The 24637-nt window shown below is 35.2% G+C and overlaps 1 protein-coding gene across 1 annotated transcript; it reads right to left on the bottom strand.

The window, feature by feature from the left end:
• Positions 1 to 9857: 9857 nt before the first annotated feature.
• On the bottom strand, positions 9858 to 24181 carry LOC144977501 ((Lyso)-N-acylphosphatidylethanolamine lipase-like). Its single transcript, XM_078922797.1, has 8 exons — positions 24018 to 24181; positions 21552 to 21631; positions 19817 to 19995; positions 18872 to 19052; positions 17928 to 18137; positions 16722 to 16839; positions 15708 to 15894; positions 9858 to 13087 (listed from the first exon to the last, which is right to left on the bottom strand). Exons 1-8 carry the CDS (start codon positions 24047 to 24049, stop codon positions 12956 to 12958), a joined length of 1119 nt encoding a protein of 372 aa, XP_078778923.1. The 5' UTR covers positions 24050 to 24181; the 3' UTR covers positions 9858 to 12955.
• Between the last annotated feature and the right edge of the window lie 456 nt (positions 24182 to 24637).

The following is a 24637-nucleotide window of genomic DNA, read 5'->3' as shown; positions in this document are numbered from 1 at the left end:
GAGCCTTTTCCAATGACTTAACAATACCACGCATGATATAACTCAAACCCATGACCTTACGATCTGAATGCAAGTGTCATTGTCGTACCATTAGACCACATAGCCAAAAAGACATCATAATAGGGCCTAACATGTCTCATTCTGCATTTGCTGTCAGTTTTGAACCCCAGGATGTGCGCAGTTACTGAAAAAAAAAGGCTATCAACTGATGCTATGCATTTAGGTGAAATACACACAACATCTGCCAGCCAGATATAACATTAACATACCAACACACAAAACTATGTGTAACCTTGAACGTTAAGTCTGATAATTTAGTGATAACTAATCACCAAAATGGCTGTCTAAAAACAATAACAATGAGCTGGGTGATGCCAATATCGTTCCTTCTATAATTTTGCTGAAAAAAATATACAAGCAGTCATTTGATAATCCCCTCCATCAATAACTGTCACTAGTAGTGCATGGGCCAGTGGGTGAAACCCTCCCCCCCCCCCCCCCCCCCCCCCCCTGGGGAGTTTTCGCCACATGGTTTTTCTGAAACAGCACTATATCTTGAGTATTAATCCGGGTGTTACCGTTTTTTCAAGTGTCATTTACGAGAGTTACGGCCCTTGAAAGGTCATTAGGTGCAATTTTTTGTGAAATCGTTTTTGTGCATAAAATGGTTGTTTATCACCTTAAAATTGTTTCACATACAATCAATAATGGAATTTTATTGTAATTTCTCATTTTTTGCCTCATGTCATAAAATATTTTACAAAGCCATATAGCGTTTTTAAATCTTTGATAGCCATTTTCTCTATAATTTGAAAAAAAATCTATTACAGTGTACTTGTTTCCCTTCAGGATGAATAAACAAGAGGGATTTTGCACTAGCACAATTCAGGCATGCTTCAGGGACATATAACACAAATTAATCCGGGTGTTACAGTTTTTTCAAGTATCATTTACAGGAGTTATGGCCCTTGAAAGGTCATCGGGTGCAATTTTTCGTGAACTCATTTTTGTGAATAAAATGATTGTTTATCACCCTAAAATTGTTTCGAATGCAATAAATAGTGGAATTTTATTGTCATTTCCCATTTTTTGCCTCATATCATAAAATATTTTACAAAGCCATATAGCGTTTTTAAATCTTTGAGCCATTTTCTCTATAATTTGAAAAAAAAATCTATTACAGTGTACTTGTTTCCCTTCAGGATGAATAAACAAGAGGGATTTTGCACTAGCACAATTCAGGCATGCTTCAGGGACATATAACACAAATTAATCCGGGTGTTACAGTTTTTTCAAGTATCATTTACAGGAGTTATGACCCTTGAAAGGTCATCGGGTGCAATTTTTCGTGAACTCATTTTTGTGAATAAAATGATTGTTTATCACCCTAAAATTGCTTCGAATGCAATAAATAGTGGAATTTTATTGTTATTTCTCATTTTTTGCCTCATATCATAAAATATTTTACAAAGCCATATAGCGTTTTTAAATCTTTGATATTGATAGCCATTTTCTCTATAATATGAAAAAAATATATATTACAGTGTATTTGCTTCCTTTCAGTGATAAATAAACAAGAGGAATTTTGTACTAGCACAATTCAGGCATGATTAATGGGCATATAACACATATACATTTGTAACATTTGACCTTGCTGTAGCAAAGAAAGCTTACGATATTGTCTGGCAAAACCCACAGCTTTACAAAACAGTCATTATTCACCTGGGTGTCTTTCACACCATAATTTCATATCTTGGTGCCCTGGGAAAGCTCCAAAGTGGATCTGGTTTTGAAGAAATTGTGACTGAAGCAGGGCTATGTGCACATGGTTCTATGGATAGGGTTATGAGTGGAAAGAACTACAACAGGGCTATACGAGTGCATGTGTCTGTTTTGGAGGCTCTAGAGAGGCTTCTGCTTGCAAAATTTGAGCAGAACACGGATTCAAAACTCAGTAAAGACCTCATGTCTTACATAAAGGAATTCACCGAAGGAATTTCAAGCCATACAGCTAATAAAATTCTCCAGTCAACTGTGTATGCTGAGTTATTTTCCCAGTATGAAGCCTTCAAAGAGAGTGTCCGCTCAGGAAAGTACGGAAAAACTGCACAATACTGGATCCAATACATGGACAGAGTTTGGCTTCTCCTCCAGTTTCTGCGAGCTACCAACTTTCTTCTTCATATATCTTGTTTAAAAGAACTGTGCACACTGCTTTTTACCATGAATCACCACAATTATGCCAAGTATCTCAGTCTATATTTTGTGTCACTAGCCAACCTGATTCATTCCCACCCAGGGGCAGAAGAAATGTTACAAGATAATGGATTTAGTGTCTCCAGATCAAGGACGCCTGCTGGAAGAATAGCAGTTGATATGACCATTGGACAAACAATAAACAAACATGCAAAGACAAAAGGAGGTATTGTTGGGTTCAGCAAGAGTCTTCCAAGCTATTACCGTTGGAGTGTAACAAGACACAATCGAGCAGAATATGTATCAGCAACCCAAAGAATGATCAGCAACAACAACTGTATAGATATAGACACCCACAAAGAATTGAGCCTTGCAGAAAAAAGACAAAGTGAAAAGCGAGTGCAAAAGATCCTCCAGGCATTTTCAGCATTATTTATCAATCCCTTTGAAGTTGAAGATGGTCTGGTCAGTCTAGCTTCAGGAATGAAAGTGCAAGAGGATGTTGCTGATGACCTGCTAGCCGTGGAAAAAACAGGAAAAAGATTGTTTGAAAGTTTTGTTGAAAAAAGACTGTAGAATTTCACAAGCCATTAGAAAGGAACAAGACCAAGACATTTGCATCATTGAGGAAAGTGGTAACAGTGAAAAAAGACATGAACGTGGTCAAAATCAAGGCACAAAGAAATTTATTTGGCCAGCTTCTTGTTTTGTCCCAAGAACACAGTGTTGATCTTCAAAAAGTTCTTCAATATCCTCTAACACCTACTCCATGGTCGCTGGCTTCATCAGATGGTTTACCTCTGAAGACCAACAAAGCAACTCTGTTGCACAAGCTCACGCCTGACAATTCATTAATGTTCGAGGATTATGCAAAAACAAAACAAACACCGTTTACATTGTTGATGGCAATGCACTGTTACAAACTCTGTCAGCAATCCCAAATACATTTGGTGAAGTAGCCAAACTTACATTTTCCTCCTTACCACAAGCAGCTTGTGTACACTTTGTGACTGATACTTACATAGAAGATTCAATCATAGAAGATGCATACTTGTTAACAGGATCTGCAACAACAGTGCCCAGACGTTGGAAATCATTTCTCAGCTGCGTTGATAACAAAAGACCCGTCATCAGGTTTCTCCTCAAGGAATGGGAAAGTAACGAATATGCAAAGAAACTGAGAAACAGGGAAATCTTCTTTGTCTGTGAAGAGAGATGCACCTTACTTTACAGTGACACGGATGAATTTACCACAGCTGTACCTTGTCTAGATCTCTACTCATCACAGGAAGAGGCAGACACACGATCACGAATTATACTGCACTGTCAATATGCTTCCCGCCAACCAAACTGTGAAACAATTGTTGTCAGATCACCAGACACGGATGTCTTCTTACTTCTCTTTTCATTCTCAGAGACAATTGGAAAGACCCTGATTTTTGATACTGGCTGTGGCAACAACAGGCGACAAATCAATGTCTCTCAGATAGCAAAGATGCATTACTTGGTGTCCATGCATTCACAGGCTGTGACACAACAAGTTGCTTTGCTGGGCAAGGAAAGCTGAAAGCTCTAAAGTTTCTTCAAAAGGAGGAAGATCTTAGAATTCTGTTCTCCAGATTTGGAACATCAGCAGCTGTTTCGAGTAATGACTGTCTCATGTTAGAGTCATTTGTGTGCAAGCTGTATGGCAAAACCTCATGCACAAGTGTCAACAAAGTGAGGTATGACATGGTTCGCCAGCGTTTCAAAGGAAAGAAAGGTACCATCTCATGCAGTGGTGGAATTGATCTGTGTCAGATGCCTCCTTGTAGTCAAGTATTGTCACTGCACATATCAAGAGCCAACTTTCAAACTCTCATTTGGAGGAATGCAGTGTGCCAGAATCCTAGCATTCCAAAACCAGAGGATAACGGTTGGCAGAGAAATTCTGCAAATGAATTGGAAGTACAGTGGTTCAAAGATGCTTTCATTCCAGATGAGTTGCAGGAAATTGTGTATGAAGAAAGCTGCACCAGTACTGCCGAGGATGGTAGTGATAGCTTTGACAGTGATTTCCTTGACGACACTTCAGAGGACGAAGAGGATTTTGCTACTGATGATGAGGATATGTAATAAATTGGTGAGCAGTGCAAACTGTTAAGGAGTAAAGCATGTTTGCAAAACACATAAGGATATTGTTTTTATGTACTTACTGCATCTTGAATCAAGAATCCCTTTTGAGTATCAATTATTCTTCATAATATAACAATGCGATTTCGTTCAAAAGTCTTCGGTAATGATGCTTCACTTGGGTTGTGAACAAATTAATCTTTTTTCATGATATATCTATTGTTTTTACCACACCTTCAACTTACTTTTAAATGTGACAACTGGACATCAATACCATGTTTAAAAAGAATGAAAATTATGATGAATTTGGCATCCGACAAAGTGGAGAAAAATGTAAGGGTTGCGTACACTTTTAGTTTTTCCTGTGACGTAGAAATATGAAGGTTGTTGTTGAGGCTTGGGCCATAGCTTTCTTCAGTGCTACATTTTTAATTAACATGCTGTTTTTGGCCATATTTAAAATAATTTTTTGTGTAAAACACTGAAATAGCCCATAAGTTTAGATATGACACTTCATGAGATTACTGACAAATTGTTTCAACTTTCTGTGAGTCTATATAATATTTACAAATTGAAAGCTTGTGCACATAGTTTGATAGTATATTCAATTTCCTTCAGTTTGATACCCAATTTGCATATATTTGAATTAATATTGTAGTCTCCAGAGCCTTTGAAAGAAATGTTGTCTCTTTTTTGCAAGGGGACACAACTCACTTTTTTCAAAGAGCTATAACTCTCTTAAATGACACTTATTTTTACGGTAACAGTGGAATTTGTATGGCCAATAAGTTCTATTATTTGAAAAACATAGTGGCATAAACTCCCAAATGGGGGGGAGGGGGGGTCCCAGTGGCCTAAGCACTATAGATGACGAAAACCAATTTTGTGGACCATGTGCTGGTAGCAACATTAACATATTTGCAAGTCAGATACTGATATCCAAACGCAATTTTGTACCTGATATAGCACTCGTAATTTGTAATTGACAATATTTATTCGTTGGTTTGACAGTATTACTTCCTTGTTTGTTTTGTTTTTAAGGGTTTTACGGCGCTTGCAACACATTAAGGTCATATCAGCGCCAGTAAAAAGGAAGAAAATGGGAAAGTAAAAAGTTCTAGAATGACAATTAAAGCACCCAAGAAAAGGTAAGACAAAGGGGAATTGGTTCAAATAGGAAACAGATGTAGATTCCAAGAGCAAACTATCAAAGTACTTCGTTTGAGATCACCTAAAAGTCTCATCCAGACACAAGCACAGGCCCCCACTAAGAGGAACACACTCAAATGTTTACAAATTATATATAACACGTAAACAAACATAATACAGTTCATAACAGAGATGATTTACAAGGAAAAAAATATCATCTCCCAAAACTAACTATACATTTGACTGTTTGCCTCTCAGTCAGGACATCCGACCAGGGCCAGGAAAAAACCAAGCAACCTCATACCAAGACAAAGACAGAAAGCATGTTGGAAAACAGCCTAAAGGGGATAGAAGACACAGTATGTACCTCCCTGCCCACTGTGGAGGTAGGGAACCCCACCCAGCCATCACAGTATTACTTCCTTAACAACTGAGCTTTTTAAAAAATGGATAAAATGTGAAAGGGCATGAGTAAATGTTATGAAGAGTAGAAGTGGTTACTAGTGTTGATGCGTTGTTATATTATTACAATAATTGTAATTTATCCTTTTTAACAAATAATTACTATCACTATTACTCTTTATGTTCTCTTGAGTGATATGCAGCATATTCCAACAATAAAGACATTTTTGAATGAAATTAAATTGAGTGAACCCATGACAATTTGGTTTATCAGACCTGAAAATAAGTAAACTTCGAATATTACTATTAGCCTACTAGTACTAGTAGTAGAAATTTATTGTACATAGTAAGAAATGACTTCTAGAATTATTAATAATTGGTTTATTTCAAAACATTAAATGACAAAATCATTTTAAAATATCACATTGTATGTATGGTATATGTTTGACCTTAAATGAATACTTAATGGCAATTAAATTACATTGAATAATAAATGGTAAAAATGGATTAGATACATCCTATAGAAAACGGTAAGTTTCTTTTTAGAATGAAAATACACAATGTGTACATAAATAAATAATGTAAAGTTTAAATTTGATTCCGGTACCTTAAATTATAATAATTTTTTTGGGAACTTTCGTACGATTTCCAAAGTTCTCTTCTGTCTAATTAACTCTGGCCCTAAAACATTTCTGTATTCGAAATCAGTTTGGCTAAGGAATAATTTTTATTTAGAATTTATTTTGTTCCCAAATAAAAACAATCATAGGTGGAGACCACTGTTTGTTTTCAAGTGTTTGACGGCGCTTGTGACACATATAGGTCATATCAGCGCCAGTAAATAGGAAAGAAATGGTATATTACAAAGTTTTAGAATTACAATTAAAGTAAGACGAAGGGGAATTAGTCCAAATAGGGAACAGATGTAGATTCCAAGATCACACTATCAATGTACTTAGAGATAACCTAAAAGTCTCATCCTGTCCACATGTCCACACTAAGAGGAATACACTCAAATATTACAAATCATATATTATGTAAAACAAATACAATGCATATTAGACAGATGATTTCCAAGATAGAAAATATAATCTCCCAAAACTCGACTACGTGTGTATATATTTGACTGTTTCCCTCCCAGCCAGGTCCAGGACAACACAAAGTAATCTCATTCTAAGCCAAAGACAGAAAGTATGTTGGAAAACAGATAAAGAGGGATAAAAGACGCAGTAAGTGCCTCCCTGTCCACAATGAGAGGGAGACCACTGCACTGTGTTCTACACATAAAAGTAAATGCTCAATTTAACAGCTGGGAATATCCATTTTTTTTTTTTACATTTTACTTACAGATATAATCTGAAGACTTGTAGTTAAAAAACCAGACATAAATTCACATCTGCCAACTTTTCTGAATTTTTCGGAGAAATTCCTGAAATTTATTTTCATTCCTGATTTCCATAATTTCCAATTATTTTCTCAATTAAAATTTTTTTTTTTTTTAAGATTCCAGAAAAAATATCATCATCAACACGATTAAAACCATCCTCATTCAAAATCCGTGTTTGCTAATATACTTTCCCCAACTTTGTCTCTGAAAAGTTGTCAAGTCTGTAAATTGATCCTAAAAAATATTTTATTGGTAGCACAGACAATTAATTTATTATTATTATGCAATGATTTTCAAAGAGTTAATCATTGGTTATTTATCAGATGATTAAAAAATTTAGGCCCCACTGCCTCAAAGGGGGATTGTGTTTGGAAGAAGAGAATGCTAAAATTTAATAATATATACCGGTACTATTAAAATGATCAAAAATAGGAGTCTGGTTCATTTCCTTCAATAAAACAAAACATATTGAATTCAAATTACATAATATTATTGACCATAAATCTCATTTTACACATTGGGTCACATTTGGTCCAGAATCTCAAATGGATCCACTTGTTTTTCCATTCTTCTATATAAAAATAAAATAAAATAAAAGTTATTTATTATCAGCATTTTTATTCGTCTTGGTCAAATAAAACTTACTCTGGCTAGAAATGGAAGAAAATAGCAAATAACTATTTAAATTATACACTGAAAGAAATAAGGCTTACAATCCCCCCTCCAAGGGGAGATAACTAAAAAAAAAGATAAAAGGAAAATGGATATCACCTGTACTTCCATAGTGGCCTTCAATTGTGACCACCTGCATTTTTACAATTCTTGAATTAATATAAAAATCAAAATCACTTACACTCACCACAATTAATATTAAGTCTCAATATATCTTTTATAAAATACACAAAGGATTTTAGTCAAGTATAATTGTATAATAATAATATTAAAATATTGAATCCACAAACAATAACATCTTATGATAAAATAGTCAAGGATTGTAACAGACAAAGAAGTTTTAACTCACTCAATCCTAGAGATCTTTGCTACTTTTCAAAATTGGAAAACGTGTATTAAAGACGAGCATGTACATAGATAGTTTTATTCAACTATCATTAACATACAAAAACTAAACAAAAACATTAGCTTTGATACTACGCCTATAATTTGTCTTAGAAAAATGTAATAAATAGGCATGGGGTAAAAGTAACCTCAAGCCAAACAGGCCTTCATGGACCTGGGAAACATTTTGAAAAACAAACAGATGTCGTTCGGGATTAGATTCCGAGTCTTGAAGTGCTACGTGTGGCCAATCTTGTTATACGGATGCGAAAGCTGGACTACAAATGCAGAAACACAAAAGAACATTGAAGCTTTTGAAATGTGGTGCTTGAGAAGGATGCAGAGAATATCGTATACTGCACACAAAACGAACGAAGAAGTGCTAAAACAAACATACCAACAAAGGAAACTAATGCCCTTAATAGCGGATCGACAACTATCCTTTTTCGGACACATAGTAAGGAAAGATAAAAATGAATACCTGGCAAGTTGTGGAAAAATACCTGGTAAACGCGCCCGGGGGAGACAAAGAAAAACACTCATAGACCAACTGAAGGGCTTCACCAACCTAACAATCCAAGAGCTGTTTGAAAAAGCAAGAGACAGGGAGGAATGGAGAGAGATAATTCATGCAGCATCCGAAGCCTGGACCAGGCATGGAACCTAGAGGAGGAGGAAAAGTAATCTGGGTAAACTACGGATATAGTCGGTGTTAGGGTTGAATGAGTTAATATCACAGTGATATCGATCTCCATTTGTGACCCAGCATCTCAAAACGGTATTATATCGTGGTGAACTACAATAAGATGTTGAAAATATTTGACTAAGTTGATTTATTTTATTGAGAAGAATTAATACAGTTTTGTTTTTGTTTTTTGGGGTTTTTCTTTTTTTTTGGGGGGGGGGGGGCTCCTTTTTTTTTGAAAGAGTGAAAAAAAAAAATACAATTTTAATTTTATATTTCTAGTCATTTTAACTTCAAATTCACTTGTAATTATTTGGTTCACTCCGACATAATACCTTTTTGAAATATTGTTTGGCACATTTGGTTATCAATATCCAAAGTTCACAAATTGAAAAAAACACAGTTGGCTGAGATTATCACAGTAAGGAGATTTAAAAACATTTCTATAAAAAAAAAAAACAAAAAAAAAAACGTTATAATAATGTACTGAGATGTAAACTTTCTGTCTCCCCTAATTACTTTCATGAAGCCACTGGACCAAGGGCAATAACAACAAAGAGAATGGATTGCACTTTGTTTTTGTTTTTAAGGGTTTTACGGCGCTTGCAACACAGTTAGGTTATATCAGCGCCAGTAAAAAGGAAGAAAATGGGATAGTAAAAAGTTCTAGAATTACAATTAAAGCAACCCGGATTGCACTTTCATTCATTGGGATGTAGGAGATCTGTTTACTTTCATGTCAGCAGCCGAAACTATAAAAGTTTCACAAATGTGCTTGACATGAATTGATAGAAATAACGTAGGCATCAATTTGTGATTGCAAGTCTGCTAGATCACTTTTTTTTTGGGGTATGGATTTGTGATCTGAGGTTGGGTAGGTCAGTTATAGTATGAATCTGTGACTGGAGGTCAGGTGAGTCTGATTTTGGTTTGATTTCATACCTGTAAATCTTCCAACTTTAACAGGGATTAGGATAGCTGTGTTTGTTAGATCTCGCAGATAATACATTGCAGTCGGCCAGCTTCCTAACCAAAGGATAGCGCAGGATAAACTCTGGGTCTATGTGACCAAAGGTTTGTTAGACTAAAACAGAATACCAAAAATATAGAGGTGCCTAAATGAGTCAATAAAATGTATAGTAAACAAAGTTTCGGCCTTTTCTCGTTTACCTGAAGAAGGTCAAAGGCCGAAATGTTGTCTACTTTGTTTTGTATCTTTTATAAGTCATTCTTACTCCCTTTATTTTACTATACATTTTAATTTTAAACAAAATTATAAAATGAATAATCAAATATGCTACCTTATTTGACAAGACAGAGAATTGACAAAATGGAATAGTTTAGCAAATGTTAATAACAATAATATGTAAAATTGTAAAGCAACTCCAAGCATTTAAGTGGAAATGAGTGTTATTTGTAAAAAAATATTATTTCTATTTCTTTTTTAAAAACGAAATTCTCCATAACCCGATTGGCAGTTTATTAATGTTGAAAAAACCCCATTCAAATTTTATTTGACATGAAAATAAAATCTGAAGACATGTAATATTAACAGTCAAGTGCAACTTTGTATCTAGAACTGTTATAAATTTAAAAATTATATTAAAAAATGAAAAAAAAAAATTGAAATTTTAAAAAATGCAACAACAATATAAAGTGTAAAAATAACTTACAAGGATTTATAAATAGATTTACAATATGATTTTTTCCAGAATTATTGCTAGTACAAATAATTCAGTTTAAAAATCCATAGTGAATAATGTCGTTTAAATAGAAAATAATATTTTCGTATTATGTTAGCCTCGTTTTGTTCTGAGGGATTTTATTTACAGCACTTGCAACACTGTTAGGTTGTTTCAACCACATTCAAAAGGAAGAAGATATGAAGGAATAGATGTAGATCTGAAATTAAAATCGCCAAAGATAAAGAAGCCAAATCAGATAGGGAACAGAGAATTCCACGTTGAATCCATCAATGTGCCTATTTTGAAACTACCTACAAGTCCCATCCAAGGCACAAGCAAAGGATCTAGCTATGGAGGATACACCCAAAACACAATATATTCAAAAATGCATAACAGAGGGGGGAAAAAAATCATCTATCAAAAATAGTTACTTTACATTTGACTGTCTCCTTCCAAGCTAAGGATTCCAGTTAGGACTGGGACAAAACTTATTTTAGGAAAAAGATGGAAAGGGAAAACAGTTACATGGGATAGAAGACGCAGCAAGTGACCTCTCTGTCCACCATGGGAGGTCAAAAGACCCCACTCAAATATATATTTTATTAGGCATACTACCGATAGACTCAGCATAGAGTATAATATAACATACATAAATAAAATAAATTTGAACTAGATATTGTGAAGACTTTTTAAGTCCATAAAATTAAATACAACTTTTTTAGTCCATAACACTAAATACAATCTAAAACATTGACTTTAACTAAAAACAACAAGAGTTAGTATCAAATAGACATCACCACCTTCTTCTAGTAATAGGTAAGGCAAACCCTCTTATCGAGTCATGGCTTTATTGGCAAAGCGAGAATTTCAATTCAAATCGTCACTCTCTTTTTCTCATTTTCAGTCCGTCAAATAAAACGCGTTTGGTATCAAATTAAATCTCAAATCTTCATCTTTGAAAAAATGTTTATGCTTTTTTCATAGGATTTGCCATTATTTCATAGCTCTGAGTTGAAGAAGAGGAGTAAATTCCAATTTTGGAACCAGCACTCTCTTACTCGAACACCGTAACTGACAGTTGACTTTTCTCTCGCATCAACGCTATTAATAGTAACGTCAATGGCAGCATCAGAAAGAAATTTGAGTTGAACAAGCTGTCATTCGATACCAGATTCGCATTTTTAAGAATATTTTCAAAGTTTGAAATTTCAAGTTAAAAACTTTAAATCGATAAAAAATTAAAGAAAAATGTGAAAATTTGGACGATTCTGGTATCAAAAGAAAATTTTAAATCACAGTTTTAAAATGATGTATACGAAAGAAAGATTTATAGCTTTGCTTTCACCAGCCAACTGAAAACGAAACTAAAACTTCAACCTTTGCCGTATTGACTTCACTCATACGCTGGCTCAGGCACAAGACACGATCGCTGATATTTTGTAACTTCGCGTTGAAATTGACAGTTTTGGCTTTGTCTGTACTTTGGGGGCAAACTATTTCTATTTTACTTGGAGTTGAGCTCAGGAAAAGAAAATACACGTATTGTTTATAAAAAGATGTGTATTGTTAGAAAGTTTCTGAGGTCTAGCTTGATTATTTATGAAAATATGGCATTTTGAAAACGGACAAAAGGTTGCTTTCAAAGCAGCTCAAATTTGGACGATTTTCTACAAATTTCTAAATAGCATATCTTTTTTAATTGTTAAGCGATTTTAATAATTTTTTTACCATTTTAATCAGAAAAAAAAGTTATACCTATTGAATGCAACTTAAAGACAATAATTATAAAATATAAATTCGGGCTTTCCATACCTAGTAAGATATAAATCAAATGGCTGAGGTCAAATTTATGAGAAATGGGTTTCCTCAAACTGCGTTGAATCACGATTTTGAATGTGCTGTCAGCTGATGATTTTCAAATGAAAGATAACGATATGAATATGATCATGAAGGCACATTGCTAGTTTGGGATGAAATGATTCTTCAATAATTTTTTCTGATTCATAAAAGGGCCTCTTTAGATAGTATGCGCTTGGCTAAGAAGCTCATAACATTGCCATCCGGAAGTATAAAGGACCAACACACAAAACTGTGTGTATCCATGAACGTTTATAGTCGGGTTAATACAGTTCAGTGAGAATTACTCATAAACGCGGATGGCAAAAAACAATAACAAAGACCAGAGTGACGACATCTTCGAACTATCTATAAAATCCCCCCCCCCCCAAGCATGATAATAGATTGAGATGATGGGGTTATGCAAGTCAAATATCACGTGACAGGTTACGCTGTAGATGAAATGGGTTTTAAATCGGGTTTGCATCCAGCGTCGACAGCTTTTGTGATTTGTTTGACTAGATAGTTAAAGATCGGGGCATTGTCTGTGTGTACATGATGTCCAGCATCCTCTATGACCTGGTGAAAATAGAGGAAAAGATGGAGAGAGAGAGAAAAAATGTCATTGACAAGATTTCAAATGAGAAATTATGTGATGAATCATTTCAAATTGTGATATATACAGTATCGAAACGGTATTAAAAGGGAATGTGGGGGAGAAACATGAGATATATAGAAAGGGAGAGAGAGAGAGAGAGAGAGAGAGAGAGAGAGAGAGAGAGAGAGAGAGAGAGAGAGAGAGAGAGAGAGAGACAGAGAGAGATGATAATTCTCATAATTTTGATTCTCTTTGATATAACGGATTAGCTTCAGAAGACCTTGGAATTTGTTATCAGCATTGGGAATCCAGGTTTGATCCACTTCGAAGGAATGCAAAAAGAAGAAGAAGAAGAAAAAACTATTTTGATTTTAGGTCTTAATTTTGATATTTCAGTCATTTAAAAGGCTTTCAATGTGAAGAATAAATTCAGTTTTTCTAATAATGTACAAATTTTGTACTTTTGATCACATGACTTAAAATTCAAATTTTAGCATCTTGTTTCTTCTGACATAATAAAAAAAAATAATTGAGCTTTTATTCAGCGCAATATCTACTAAATGTGATCAAAATGCTTTTCAAAGGGTCCATGTCCAACAGCAACATTTAACATTTAGAATGAGACCTGACGCCTGCAATTTTTTAAAACAGAGACAATGCTGTTAACGGCCAAGTACTCATTTTACGCCTGAGTGTGGTGAGAGAATGTGAGTAAAGAGTCTTTTCCAGGGACTCAACTATACATCGAGTGAGACTCGAACCCAGGACCTTCCGATCCAAAAGAGAGTGTCATACCTCAAGACCACATTGCCGCACACATAATATATACAATAATAAGGCAAAGGGGTCACATAAATCTCTGTAAAAGCTTTATTTTACCTCAATATATCAGTACTTTAATCCTCAAATTCAACTAATTCAAATCAAACAAGAGTTTTTCTCAAAGATGTGAGTGTAAACATCTTAGTACCTGATTCAATGAAGCCTCTTTTATAAGTATGTAATTGTGAAACGAACGAGGAAGTGTTGGAGAAGTGAGAAAGGGAAGAGTACTGGTCGATAACATCAGAAAGAGGCAGTTACGGTTTCTGGGACATGTGTGGAGAAGAGACGGAATAGAAAAGTTGGTAACATCTGGGATGATCGAAGGAAAGAGAGCTACAGGAAGACAAAGAACAACTTATATCTAAATAACCTAAGAATGACCGAATGTGACTTTAAAAACAACACAGATTTCATGCGCACCGCAGAGGATCGTGATTCGTGGAGACAGCTGACCGGCAACGTGCTGAAGAGCACAAGCCACGATGGATGATGATGAATTGTGAAAGTAGGGAGCAGGCACCGGCGATGTGGTCTGGTGGTATGACACTCGTTTTTGGATAAGAAGGTCCCATTCTCACTTGGTGCATAGTTGAGTCCTTGGAAAAGGCTCTTTACTCACATTCCCTCATCGTACTCAGGTGTAAAATGAGTACCTGGCCATTAACAGCGTTGTCTCTGTCCGCAAAATTGTAATATCGCCTAACAGGCGTCATGTGTCCTGTCCTACATGTTAATTGTTGCTGTTGATTAGGGACCCCTTGTAAAGCATTTCGAGCATGTTTAGTGCATATTGCGCTATACAAATGCTCTATTTTTTTTTTTAACGCTCTCGATAAGGATCTGAAAAGGTGGGCATGAAATGGTGCCAGACAAAGCAAGAACGAAAAATTCAAGAAAAGAAAAAAACATCCCAAAAAATCATTACAATGAATACGTGGAACTGCTACTTAGTCTAATGGGCCTTGTTGTATCTGAGGTCCTCTATGCACAATGTTGTTTTTGTTTTTAAGGGTTTTACGGCGTTTGCAACACATTAAGGTCATATCAGTGCCAGTAAAAAGGAAGAAAATGGGATAGTAAAAAGTTCTAGAATTACAATTAAAGCACCCAAGAGAAAGTAAGACATAGGGGAACTGGGAACAAATAGGGATCAGATGTAAAATCCAAGAGCACACCACCAATGTACTTAGTTTGAGATCACCTATAAGTCTCACCCGGACACAAGCACAAAATCCGACAAAGAGAAATACACTCAAATGCTTACATTAAACATTCAAAATAACAAATATAATAATAAATAACAGAGAGATGATTTACAAGGAAAAAAATATCATCTCCCAAAACAATAACTATGCATTTGACTGTTTCCCTCCCAGCTAGGACTCCGGCCAGTGCCAAGACAAAACCAAGTAATCTCATTCCAAGACAAAGACAGAAAGCATGTTGGAAAACAGATATAGGAGGGTAGAAGACACAGTATGTACCTCCCTGCCCACTATGGGAGGTCAGGAACCCCACCAAAGGGGATAGAAGACACAGCATGTACCTCCCTGCCCACTATGGGAGGTCAGGAACCCTACCAAAGGGGATAGAAGACACAGCATGTACCTCCCTGCCCACAATGGGAGGTCAGGAACCCCACCAAAGGGGATAGAAGACACAGCATGTACCTCCCTGCCCACTATGGGAGGTCAGGAACCCCACCAAAGCGGATAGAAGACACAGTATGTACCTCCCTGCCGACTATGGGAGGTCAGAATCCCCACCCAGCCTTACCTGTATATCAGTATAACTTGAGGGCCGTTGCTCAATGACTTCACTCAGCTGACTGGTCCCCATCCACGAATCTTTGCCGCATATAAATGTAACATCCAATGCCGGGTCCCACCCATGAGCCCTGTCCACCATGGGCTTACGCGCGAAGGCAAGCGGGTATGAAACTTTGGCAAAACCAACTTCACCACTGATTAAAGAAGAATTTTTTTTTTTTTAATTGCACCTTTTACGACCAAAGCCAAATGCAAGAAATATATTTTATTTTGTAAAATTATTTTTAAAATATAAGAATTAAAATTTTTAAAAAAACCCTACACAAAATATATATAAACAATATAATAATAATAATAATAATAATAATAATAATAATAATAATAATAATAATAATAATAATAATAATAATAATAATAATAATACACATTTATACTATACAGCGCTCATTCTCATGTAAAACACAAGCTCTGGGCACTTTAAAATATAAATTATCAATTTTAAGTGAAAAAAAAAAAGGCTCATACCTTCTAAAATGTAAGAAATTAAATGAAGTTAACAGCAGACCAAAAACATAAATAAAAACATTTTTATTTGCTACTCTTTTTCCGATTACCATCCGTAGAAAGTATTAAGCAATCTTGTTAAACAAAGCATGACATACTTGTGCGGCTTTGTGGTCTTGTGGCATGACACTCGCTTTTGGACCAGAAGCTCCTGGGTTTGAGCCTCGCTCGGCACATAGTTGAGCCCTTAAAAAGGCTCTTTACTCATATTCTCTCAACGTGTTTATGTGTAAAATGAGTACCTGACAGTCAACAGCATTGTCTCTGTAAAAAAAAAAAAGTGTAATATCGCCTAACAGACGTCATGTCTTGAACTACACATTACATGTTGCTTCTGGTCAAAGATCCTTTGTAAAGCACTTTGAGCACGTTTATCGGATATTGCGCTATGAAAAAGCTCAAGTTGACATAAAAACTAAAGATTTTTTTGTTTTTTTTCAAAAGCTTAAGCTCGTACCTTGGTTTTCCAGCTGTGTTGCAGGCATACAAATAATCAATGAAGCTGGTGTCACCCGGCTCTCCAACGCTGTATCTTTCATTTAAATCTGATCGAAAGGCACGGAAAGCTCTTGGCCCTGGAATGGAAATTCAGAACAATATAACAAGTAACTCCAAATTGATCTCTTTTCTCTTGCTATAACTTTTTACTAGGACTGACATGCAATTATTTCCAGATCTGATACCCCAAACTGTCTTGGGCTCGTGGTTATAGGGAATGAGATTAGCGGAAGAGTAGTGTCCCATGATTGGACGTCACCCATAGTCTGTGACGTCACCGGCGGAAAAGTCATGTTGGTTGTGCGCATGCGTCTCTCGTCCTCGCGGAAGTGAGCACTCTCAGTGCTGAAATCGAATAATTTCTCTTCGTGATGTCAATGGTCATCTAAACTCCTTTTTCATACAGTCCACCTATGTAATTCTTACTTACTTACTTACTTACTTATCCGAACCAGCGACCACCTGAGCTCTAGCCCTTCAGTCTTGTGCCAAGACATAGAAGTTAGACGTCTTGTGTAGTTGTTCCAGGTGACTATACAGTGTCCACCTGTGTAATAAACTCCCTGCTGATACGTTAATTGAACCACTTTAGGCTCAGGAAAGTACCATGATTATGGATTTTCTTTTGGAATTTAGACACATAAAGCAGCGTGGTTCAGCGGTACGGTCTTTGCTTCGCACCAGAAAGGTACAGAGTTCGATCACTCGCTGCTGCCCTGTGTGACCTTGAGCAAGCCACCTCGCCTTAGCTAAATTTGCAGGGATGCACTGCGGCTAACACCTTAGTTATTCTAGTCTTCCCTTGGAATAGACCCTAGAGACAAATTTCCCCTATGGGATGAATAAAGGGAATTTTTTTTAATTAAAAAAAAATTTATATATAGACAGTAAACACTCTGCGTCTGACTGAGTCTGTCAGCCTGTCAGTCAATTTACCAAAAAAAAAAAAAAGAAGAAAGCAATAATCATGCGAATTCGCCACCAAAAAAAAAATTTTAAATTAATAAATGAATTTATTTTAAAACAAATAATAAAAACATACAACCCCCCCCCCCCCCCCCCCCCCCCCCGTCCAATTAAAAGAAAGAACAGAAAAAAAAAAAACCAAAAAAAAACACATTATAACCACTGATTGAATTATGAAAAATAAACCGAAAGTTCTCACCTAAAGGCCCAAGTATCCTGAAAGGGGTGAACATATTTACTTTGTAGTACAGTTTGCTGATAAGGAAAATAATGACTTTCCATCTGAAAGAAGAAGGGTTGACAACTCTGCGACGACCGTAACCCCAGGGATCTGCTAGAATGAGATGTTTGACTCTTTCCGGGTGAGACAAACTGTATACAGATGAGATGTACCCACCAAAACTGTGACCTGGTTAAAAAATTAATTCGAGGGATGACGTAAATATATCGGAATAAATGAAAAATGAAGCACGGTGGACACCAAAACAGCCCAAAAAATGATGTCAAAATACAATTCGATGATCACAAAAAGAAAAAGTAAGTTGTATTCAATAGTACAACCACCAATGCGCTCATTTGCTTCCTGAAGAACAACTAACAACAACTCACTTTTATTTTGTTGAGAATTCAGTCCATAACATGTATTGTGAAAAAAAAAAAAAAAAAAAAAAAAAAAAAAAATTAAATTGAGCTATTTCATAGCGCAATATCCACTTATTGTGCTCAAAGCGCTTTACAAGGGGCCCCTAACCAACAGCAACATTTAACATGTGGAATGAGACATGATCCTGTTAGGCGAAATTACAATTTTTTTTCCAACAGAGAGAAAGTTGGTAATGGCCAGGTACTAATTTTATACCTGAGTACGGTGAGAGAATGTGAGTAGAGAGCCTTTTCCAAGGTCTCAATAATGTGCCGAGCGAGGCTTGAACTCAGGACCTTCCGACCCGAAAGCGAGTGTCATACCACTAGACCACATAGTCGCACAAAGGGTTAAGCGCTGCTTTGTATGATCAAGCACTTTGATCAGCCAGGGGCTCCTTTTGTGACTACAACCCAGGAGTCAAAATTTAATAAATTATGAAACAGGCTTTTGCTATTGAACAAATATCACCAGAATTTCATCAGATTAACTTTGCTTACCTAGTAAAATAACCTTGTCTAACTGCATAGTTTGAAACCAAGCATCTAAAACTTGAGTGTAAAACTGTTCGACATCATCCTCATTAGTTTTCCGATGTCCCCCATTTTCATCTAATACTTTCTCAAGGTCAGGTCTGGAGCTCAGCCCAAATCCTGGCAAGTCAATTAAGAACACGTCTCTCTTTTAAGGAGGAAGAAAAAAAAAAAAAGAGTAATTTTATATATAGAAAATGGTAATAATAATAATAATAATAATAATAATAATAATAATAATAATAATAATAATAATAATAATAATAATAATAATAATAATAATAACAATAATATTAATAATAATAATAATAATAATAATAATAATAATAATAATAATAATAATAATAATAATCATAATAATAATAATAGTATAATATTAATAATAATAATAGTATAATAATAATAATAATAATAATAATAATAATAATAATAATAATAATAATAATAATAATAATAATAATAATAATAATAATAATAATAATAATAATAATAATAATAATAATAATAATAATAATAATAATAATAATAATAATAATAATAATAATAATAATAATAATAATAATAATAATAATAATAATAATAATAATAATAATAATAATAATAATAATAATAATAATAATAATAATAATAATATAATAATAATAATAATAATAATAATAATAATATAATAATAATAATAATAATAATAATAACGAATGCCATCGGCAATGCAACAATCCCCACAGACAGCAGGCTCTAGGCACTAAAATACTCAATAAGATGATGAAAAGAAATGTTTTTAGTCTTTTCTAGAATCGTTTATAGTCTGTCATCTCTCTTGCTTTGTCTGGCACCTTTCATACACACTTGTTCAGAGCTTTATCTTACCCCGGTGCCTGCTCCTTAATTTCTTAATTTGATATCATCACTCACTTGTTTGGCAAAGCTGTCGATGTTTTTAAGGAACATGTTAGATCCACCGCCCATCCCATGGATAACCACAATGGGAACAGCATCAGGAACCTCTCCTTCCACGGTCACTGTCCAGATGTCATGGGTTTCATCTTCATGGGTCACCTGAACCCACTTGCCAAAGTTTTTATGTTGCAAAGCTGAAAATAATAATAATAATAATAATAATAATAATAATAATAATAATAATAATAATAATAATAATAATAATAATAATCATAATAATAATAATAATAATAATAATAATAATAATAATAATAATAATAATAATAATAATAATAATAATAATAATAATAATAATAATAATAACAATAATAATAACAATAATAATTTTAAAAAATAATAGTAGTAGTAGTAGTAGTAGTAGTAGTAGTAGTAGTAGTAGTAGTAGTAGTAGTAGTAGTAGTAGTAGTAGTAGTAGTAGTAGTAGTAGTAGTAGTAGTAGTCGTATCGTTCGGCTACACTTCTATGTTCAAGGTCTCAATCCAGGTTCTGAAGTCATCATCACATTTGTAGTAGTGGTAGCAGTAGTAGTGGTAGTAGCAGTAGCAGTAGTTGTAGTAATAGCAGTAGTAATAATGGTAGTAGGAGTAGTAGTAGTGGTAGTCTATCAGAGCCATTAGGCGTATATACGGAGCCTGACTTTATCTTGGTTTCTATAGCACGAAACGGACACTAGTAATTGCTTGCAACCCTTTTGATAGAATGCTTATCTATTTCAAAGTACTTTCCACCAAATCTAACAGACCCATCTACCCAATAACTAGTAGTTGGATGAGGGGTGGGGGGAGAAAAAAAATGTGACTTCACACTGGATTAATTTTGGTCCCTCGACATGTGAAGCGAGTGCTCTAGAAACTAAGCCTTTTACCCTGGTTACTATCAACTATATATACATGAAAATGACTGCATTAACGGCACCAGCTTTTGATTTATCAGCTTATCTACTGCCACAATGTCAACTAAGACAATGAACAAACATTAGCGCCAACTTTTTATCACTCGAGCCTAAAGATTATATATGAAACATACTTTATGGCCCAATGTCGTTTTAATTTAAACTGTTTTTGCTGTTGGCTGAAGAAGGATTTTGAGCCTGAAACATTCTATGTTTTGTATTCCATTCTTTTTTTAAGCTGTATGTTAAATATTTCCAGTTAATAAAGTCCTTTTGGTTGATAAAGATAATGTGGTATTTTCAAACAGCACAGAATTTGAAAAGTTTAAAAAATGAAGCCTGTGCCTCTGACTTTATCATTTAAAAATGACATCATCATCATCATTGCCTTTTTCACCCTGGGTCAGGGTATAGGCCACAGACAAACAGTTTCCATCCTTCTCTATCCTGCGCTAACTTTTTTATCTCATTCCAGGTCTTACCACTTCTCTGTATATTGGTCGCCCAAGCTAAAAAAAGGATTTGGTTTGTCCGTCTGCGTTTCTGTAATGGTTTGAGTTTAACGGAAAGGGGTGTTAACCCTTTGCCAACCCCCAACCTGGAGGACCAGGTGACTCAAAGATTGGGGAATCACACACCATTAGTCGCCTTTTACGACACGCTGGCTTGGCGTTGGGCTATTCTTGACCCTCTCAGTTGAGGGACCCCGGACACCACACGGGGGAAAAAAAAATGACATAGTGTGAATGAAACTATGGCTCATTCCTTCTTTATTCTGAAATAAATGCAATTACTTACAACATCTCAGTGTTTTGTCGAGGTTTATCAATGAAGTTTTAGATCCTGGAACCCAATGAAATCTGAAGAGGTTCTGGCACCTGATGAGGAAAATATACATAATGAGTAAATGCTTTTAAAAAGGGTAAAAATAATATATGAAATAATACTAGAAGTCCCTTAGTTTTTATTGGTCCTAAGAGAAAATTTCTCTTCACAAACTATCTCGAGAAAAGACCTAGATAACTCAGGTGTCAGACACAGATGGGGGGCGAAGTGGCCGAGTGGTTAAGGCAATGCACTCTGACTCAGAAGGTCCCAGGTTCAAGCCCTGCTTCAGGCACTTTTGTTTTTTTTTTATTAGGCAATATTTTTAACCCCCAATTTGCTCACTTGGACAACATGGGTGGTTCCTGTTGACATCAGACATCTTGTTTGATGAATTATCTATATTCCTTCGTGAAATGCCTAGGCGACGATATCTTATGATGTCGGAGCAGAAGGGCATAATTTTTAACATTTTTTTTTCAGACACAGAAGGAGTCCTTAAGAGCCATGGAGCCAGAGTTTATTCGGGTTTCCATAACGTGAACAGGATAATAGAAATTATTTTCTGCCCTTTGAATTTTGAAAGGATGATAGTAATCTCCACCAGATCTAATAAACTTGAGCTTTTATATAGCGCAATATCCACTCAACGTGCTCAAAGCGCTTTACAAGGGGTCCCCAGCCAACAGCAACACTTAACATGTAGAACGAGACATGACGCCTGTTAGGCGATATCACCTTTTTTTTTCGGACAGAGACAACGCAAGCACCTCTTCTTGTATCCACATCCAACACCCTCTCCACACATTTACATTGTTTCCACATTTGACAAATATGATATTTAGTCACCTTACACATATTTGTGTTTTGTTTTGTTTGTTTTGTTTTTAAGGGTTTTACGGCGCTTGCAACACATTAAGGTCATATCAGCGCCAGTAAAAAGGAAGAGAATAGGATAGTAAAAAGTTCTAGAATTACAATTAAAGCACAAAAGAAAAGGTAAGACAAAGGGGAACGGGTTCAAATAGGGAACAGATGTAGATTCCAAGAGCACACCGTTAAAGTACTTAGTTTGAGATCACCTAAAAGTCTCATCCAGACACAAGCACGGGTCCCAACTAAGAGGAATACACTCAAATGTTTACCAATCATATAATATAATATGTAAACTAAACATAATACAATGCATAACAGAGAGATGATTTACAAGGAAAAAAATATCATCTCCCAAAACTATAACTATACATTCGACTGTTTCCCTCCCAGTCAAGGAACTCCGGCAAGGATCAGGACAAAACTAAGTAATCTCATTCCAAGACAATGACAGGAAACAATTGGAAAACAGGTATGGGGGGATAGAAGACACAGCATGTACCTCCCTGCCCACTATGGGAGGTGTTTTGTTTTTTTGTCTCCTGACGAGGGCCAAGGGCCGAAACACTGTTACTGTTTGTTTTGTGTTGTTCCCTTACTTATGTATATGAATCACATTTACTCAATTATTCTTTCTCTCCATTTTATTGACTCATTTAGGCATCCCTAACTTTAGTCAAAGGATTGTTGCTTGTCTAACACTATCAGAATCCAGAATATTAATATTATTATTTTGTCCTGATTTTATTTGGACATTATGTAAATTTGTTTTTAGACCTCAGTAAATAATTTCTATCTGGACTTCCAATTGATCAATGATTTTGCCTTTCTCGTTAAATAACATTTAGACTGTTTCTTGATAGTTAAAACATTATGTTATTTTCATTTGCATCAATTGTTATGTAATTGTCAATAGCTAAAATAAATTCGAAATTTACAGCCAGGGGAAACTTTCAAATTCGAGTCCAAAGAACTTGCTGATTGCTCTTGCGCATTAAAGTTTGAGTCAGCCTTGGGAGATTATTCAGACTCGAGTCCGAATAGCCGCAACCTTATTTGATTATGTAACATCACAGAAAGTTTATTATTTTATTTATTTTTATTCTTATTTTAAATTGTTTTTATTTTTATTGGTTTTTACCTTTGACATCGACATTCATTCTTTCTCTTTCATTTGTTGACGTTGCTATCGTCATTATGTTATTATATGTTAGACGTCCCAGTCTAGTCTAATCAACTGGGTTTGCTGGAGATATTCTCACGATGTCCACATCTCCGGCACTTCGTATTTCTTGTCATGACCACCAAGGTATGGTCATCTCCGCCCTTGTGAAAGTTTTTATTTACGACAATGACAAGACTTTTCTTAGTGTCGTATGAATAAAATGATTTATGTGAAAAAATACTTTATTTCAGAAATGAGGGAATGCGCAGTGCTAACGCCGAAGGAGATGAGAGAAAGTTGAGATTCACGAGATTCATTCTTCTCTATGAGTTCCGAGTTATATTATATATAATCATTACAAATACAAATTAAATAACACTCGCGAGAGCAAAAACACTCACCAAGTCGTCATTCTGAAAATGTATGTTGTCATTAAAAGCAAATTCAATCGGTGTAGAAGAAAATTAGTTCAAAGTGTCATGTTAGTAAGATTTCAAAAATAGGAATGAAAGTAAAAAATCCTTAGTCACTATTGTTTACATGTACCATTACATAACAATCTAAATGACACGGAAAGGCGATGGGGGTAGTTTCCCTTCTTACGAACGACAATATTCTAAGCATTACTATTGGTCCAAAAAAATAAATAAATAGACAAGTTTATTAATAGATACACGCCATCCCCGCGGCATGGACAGAATTTAATCGTCGCGACGTCTCACAGTCTTCTTTTCCGATTCAAAATTCATTGAAAGTGTGCAACCAATCCTCCGGATGGCGAACAATGAATAGGTTGCATATTGAATCATAAGGTGACAAAAGTAGTAAGATGCACTTATTCAAACTAGAAAGAAAAAAAAAAAGAAAAAACTATCACTCTAGATCAGTTGCACACGGTACCTATTTATCCAGTCCCCAGAGGACTGGCTCCACACTTCCAAATTGGAACCAGTATTTTTACATTGAGTGGATTATTGCATTTTCCAACGAGTGCTGAATCCACATTAAATTAATAGTTGAA

The sequence above is a fragment of the Berghia stephanieae genome, chromosome 7 (genome assembly GCF_034508935.2).
Source record: "Berghia stephanieae isolate SIO BIC M18660-M18661 chromosome 7, UCSD_Bste_1.3, whole genome shotgun sequence".
Lineage (NCBI taxonomy): Eukaryota > Metazoa > Mollusca > Gastropoda > Nudibranchia > Aeolidiidae > Berghia > Berghia stephanieae.
This window is presented reverse-complemented; position numbering and strand designations above follow the sequence as displayed.

Bases quoted from the DNA above. Each gene is read 5' to 3' on its own strand.
- LOC144977501 (XM_078922797.1), bottom strand. From the start codon at position 24,049: ATGACAACATACATTTTCAGAATGACGACTTG. The intron at 19,053-19,816 runs GTGAGTGATGAT...CCTCCTTAAAAG, and splicing joins TCGACAGCTTTGCCAAACAA to AGAGACGTGTTCTTAATTGA. The intron at 18,138-18,871 runs GTAAGCAAAGTT...TTTTTTAACCAG, and splicing joins AGACAAGGTTATTTTACTAG to GTCACAGTTTTGGTGGGTAC.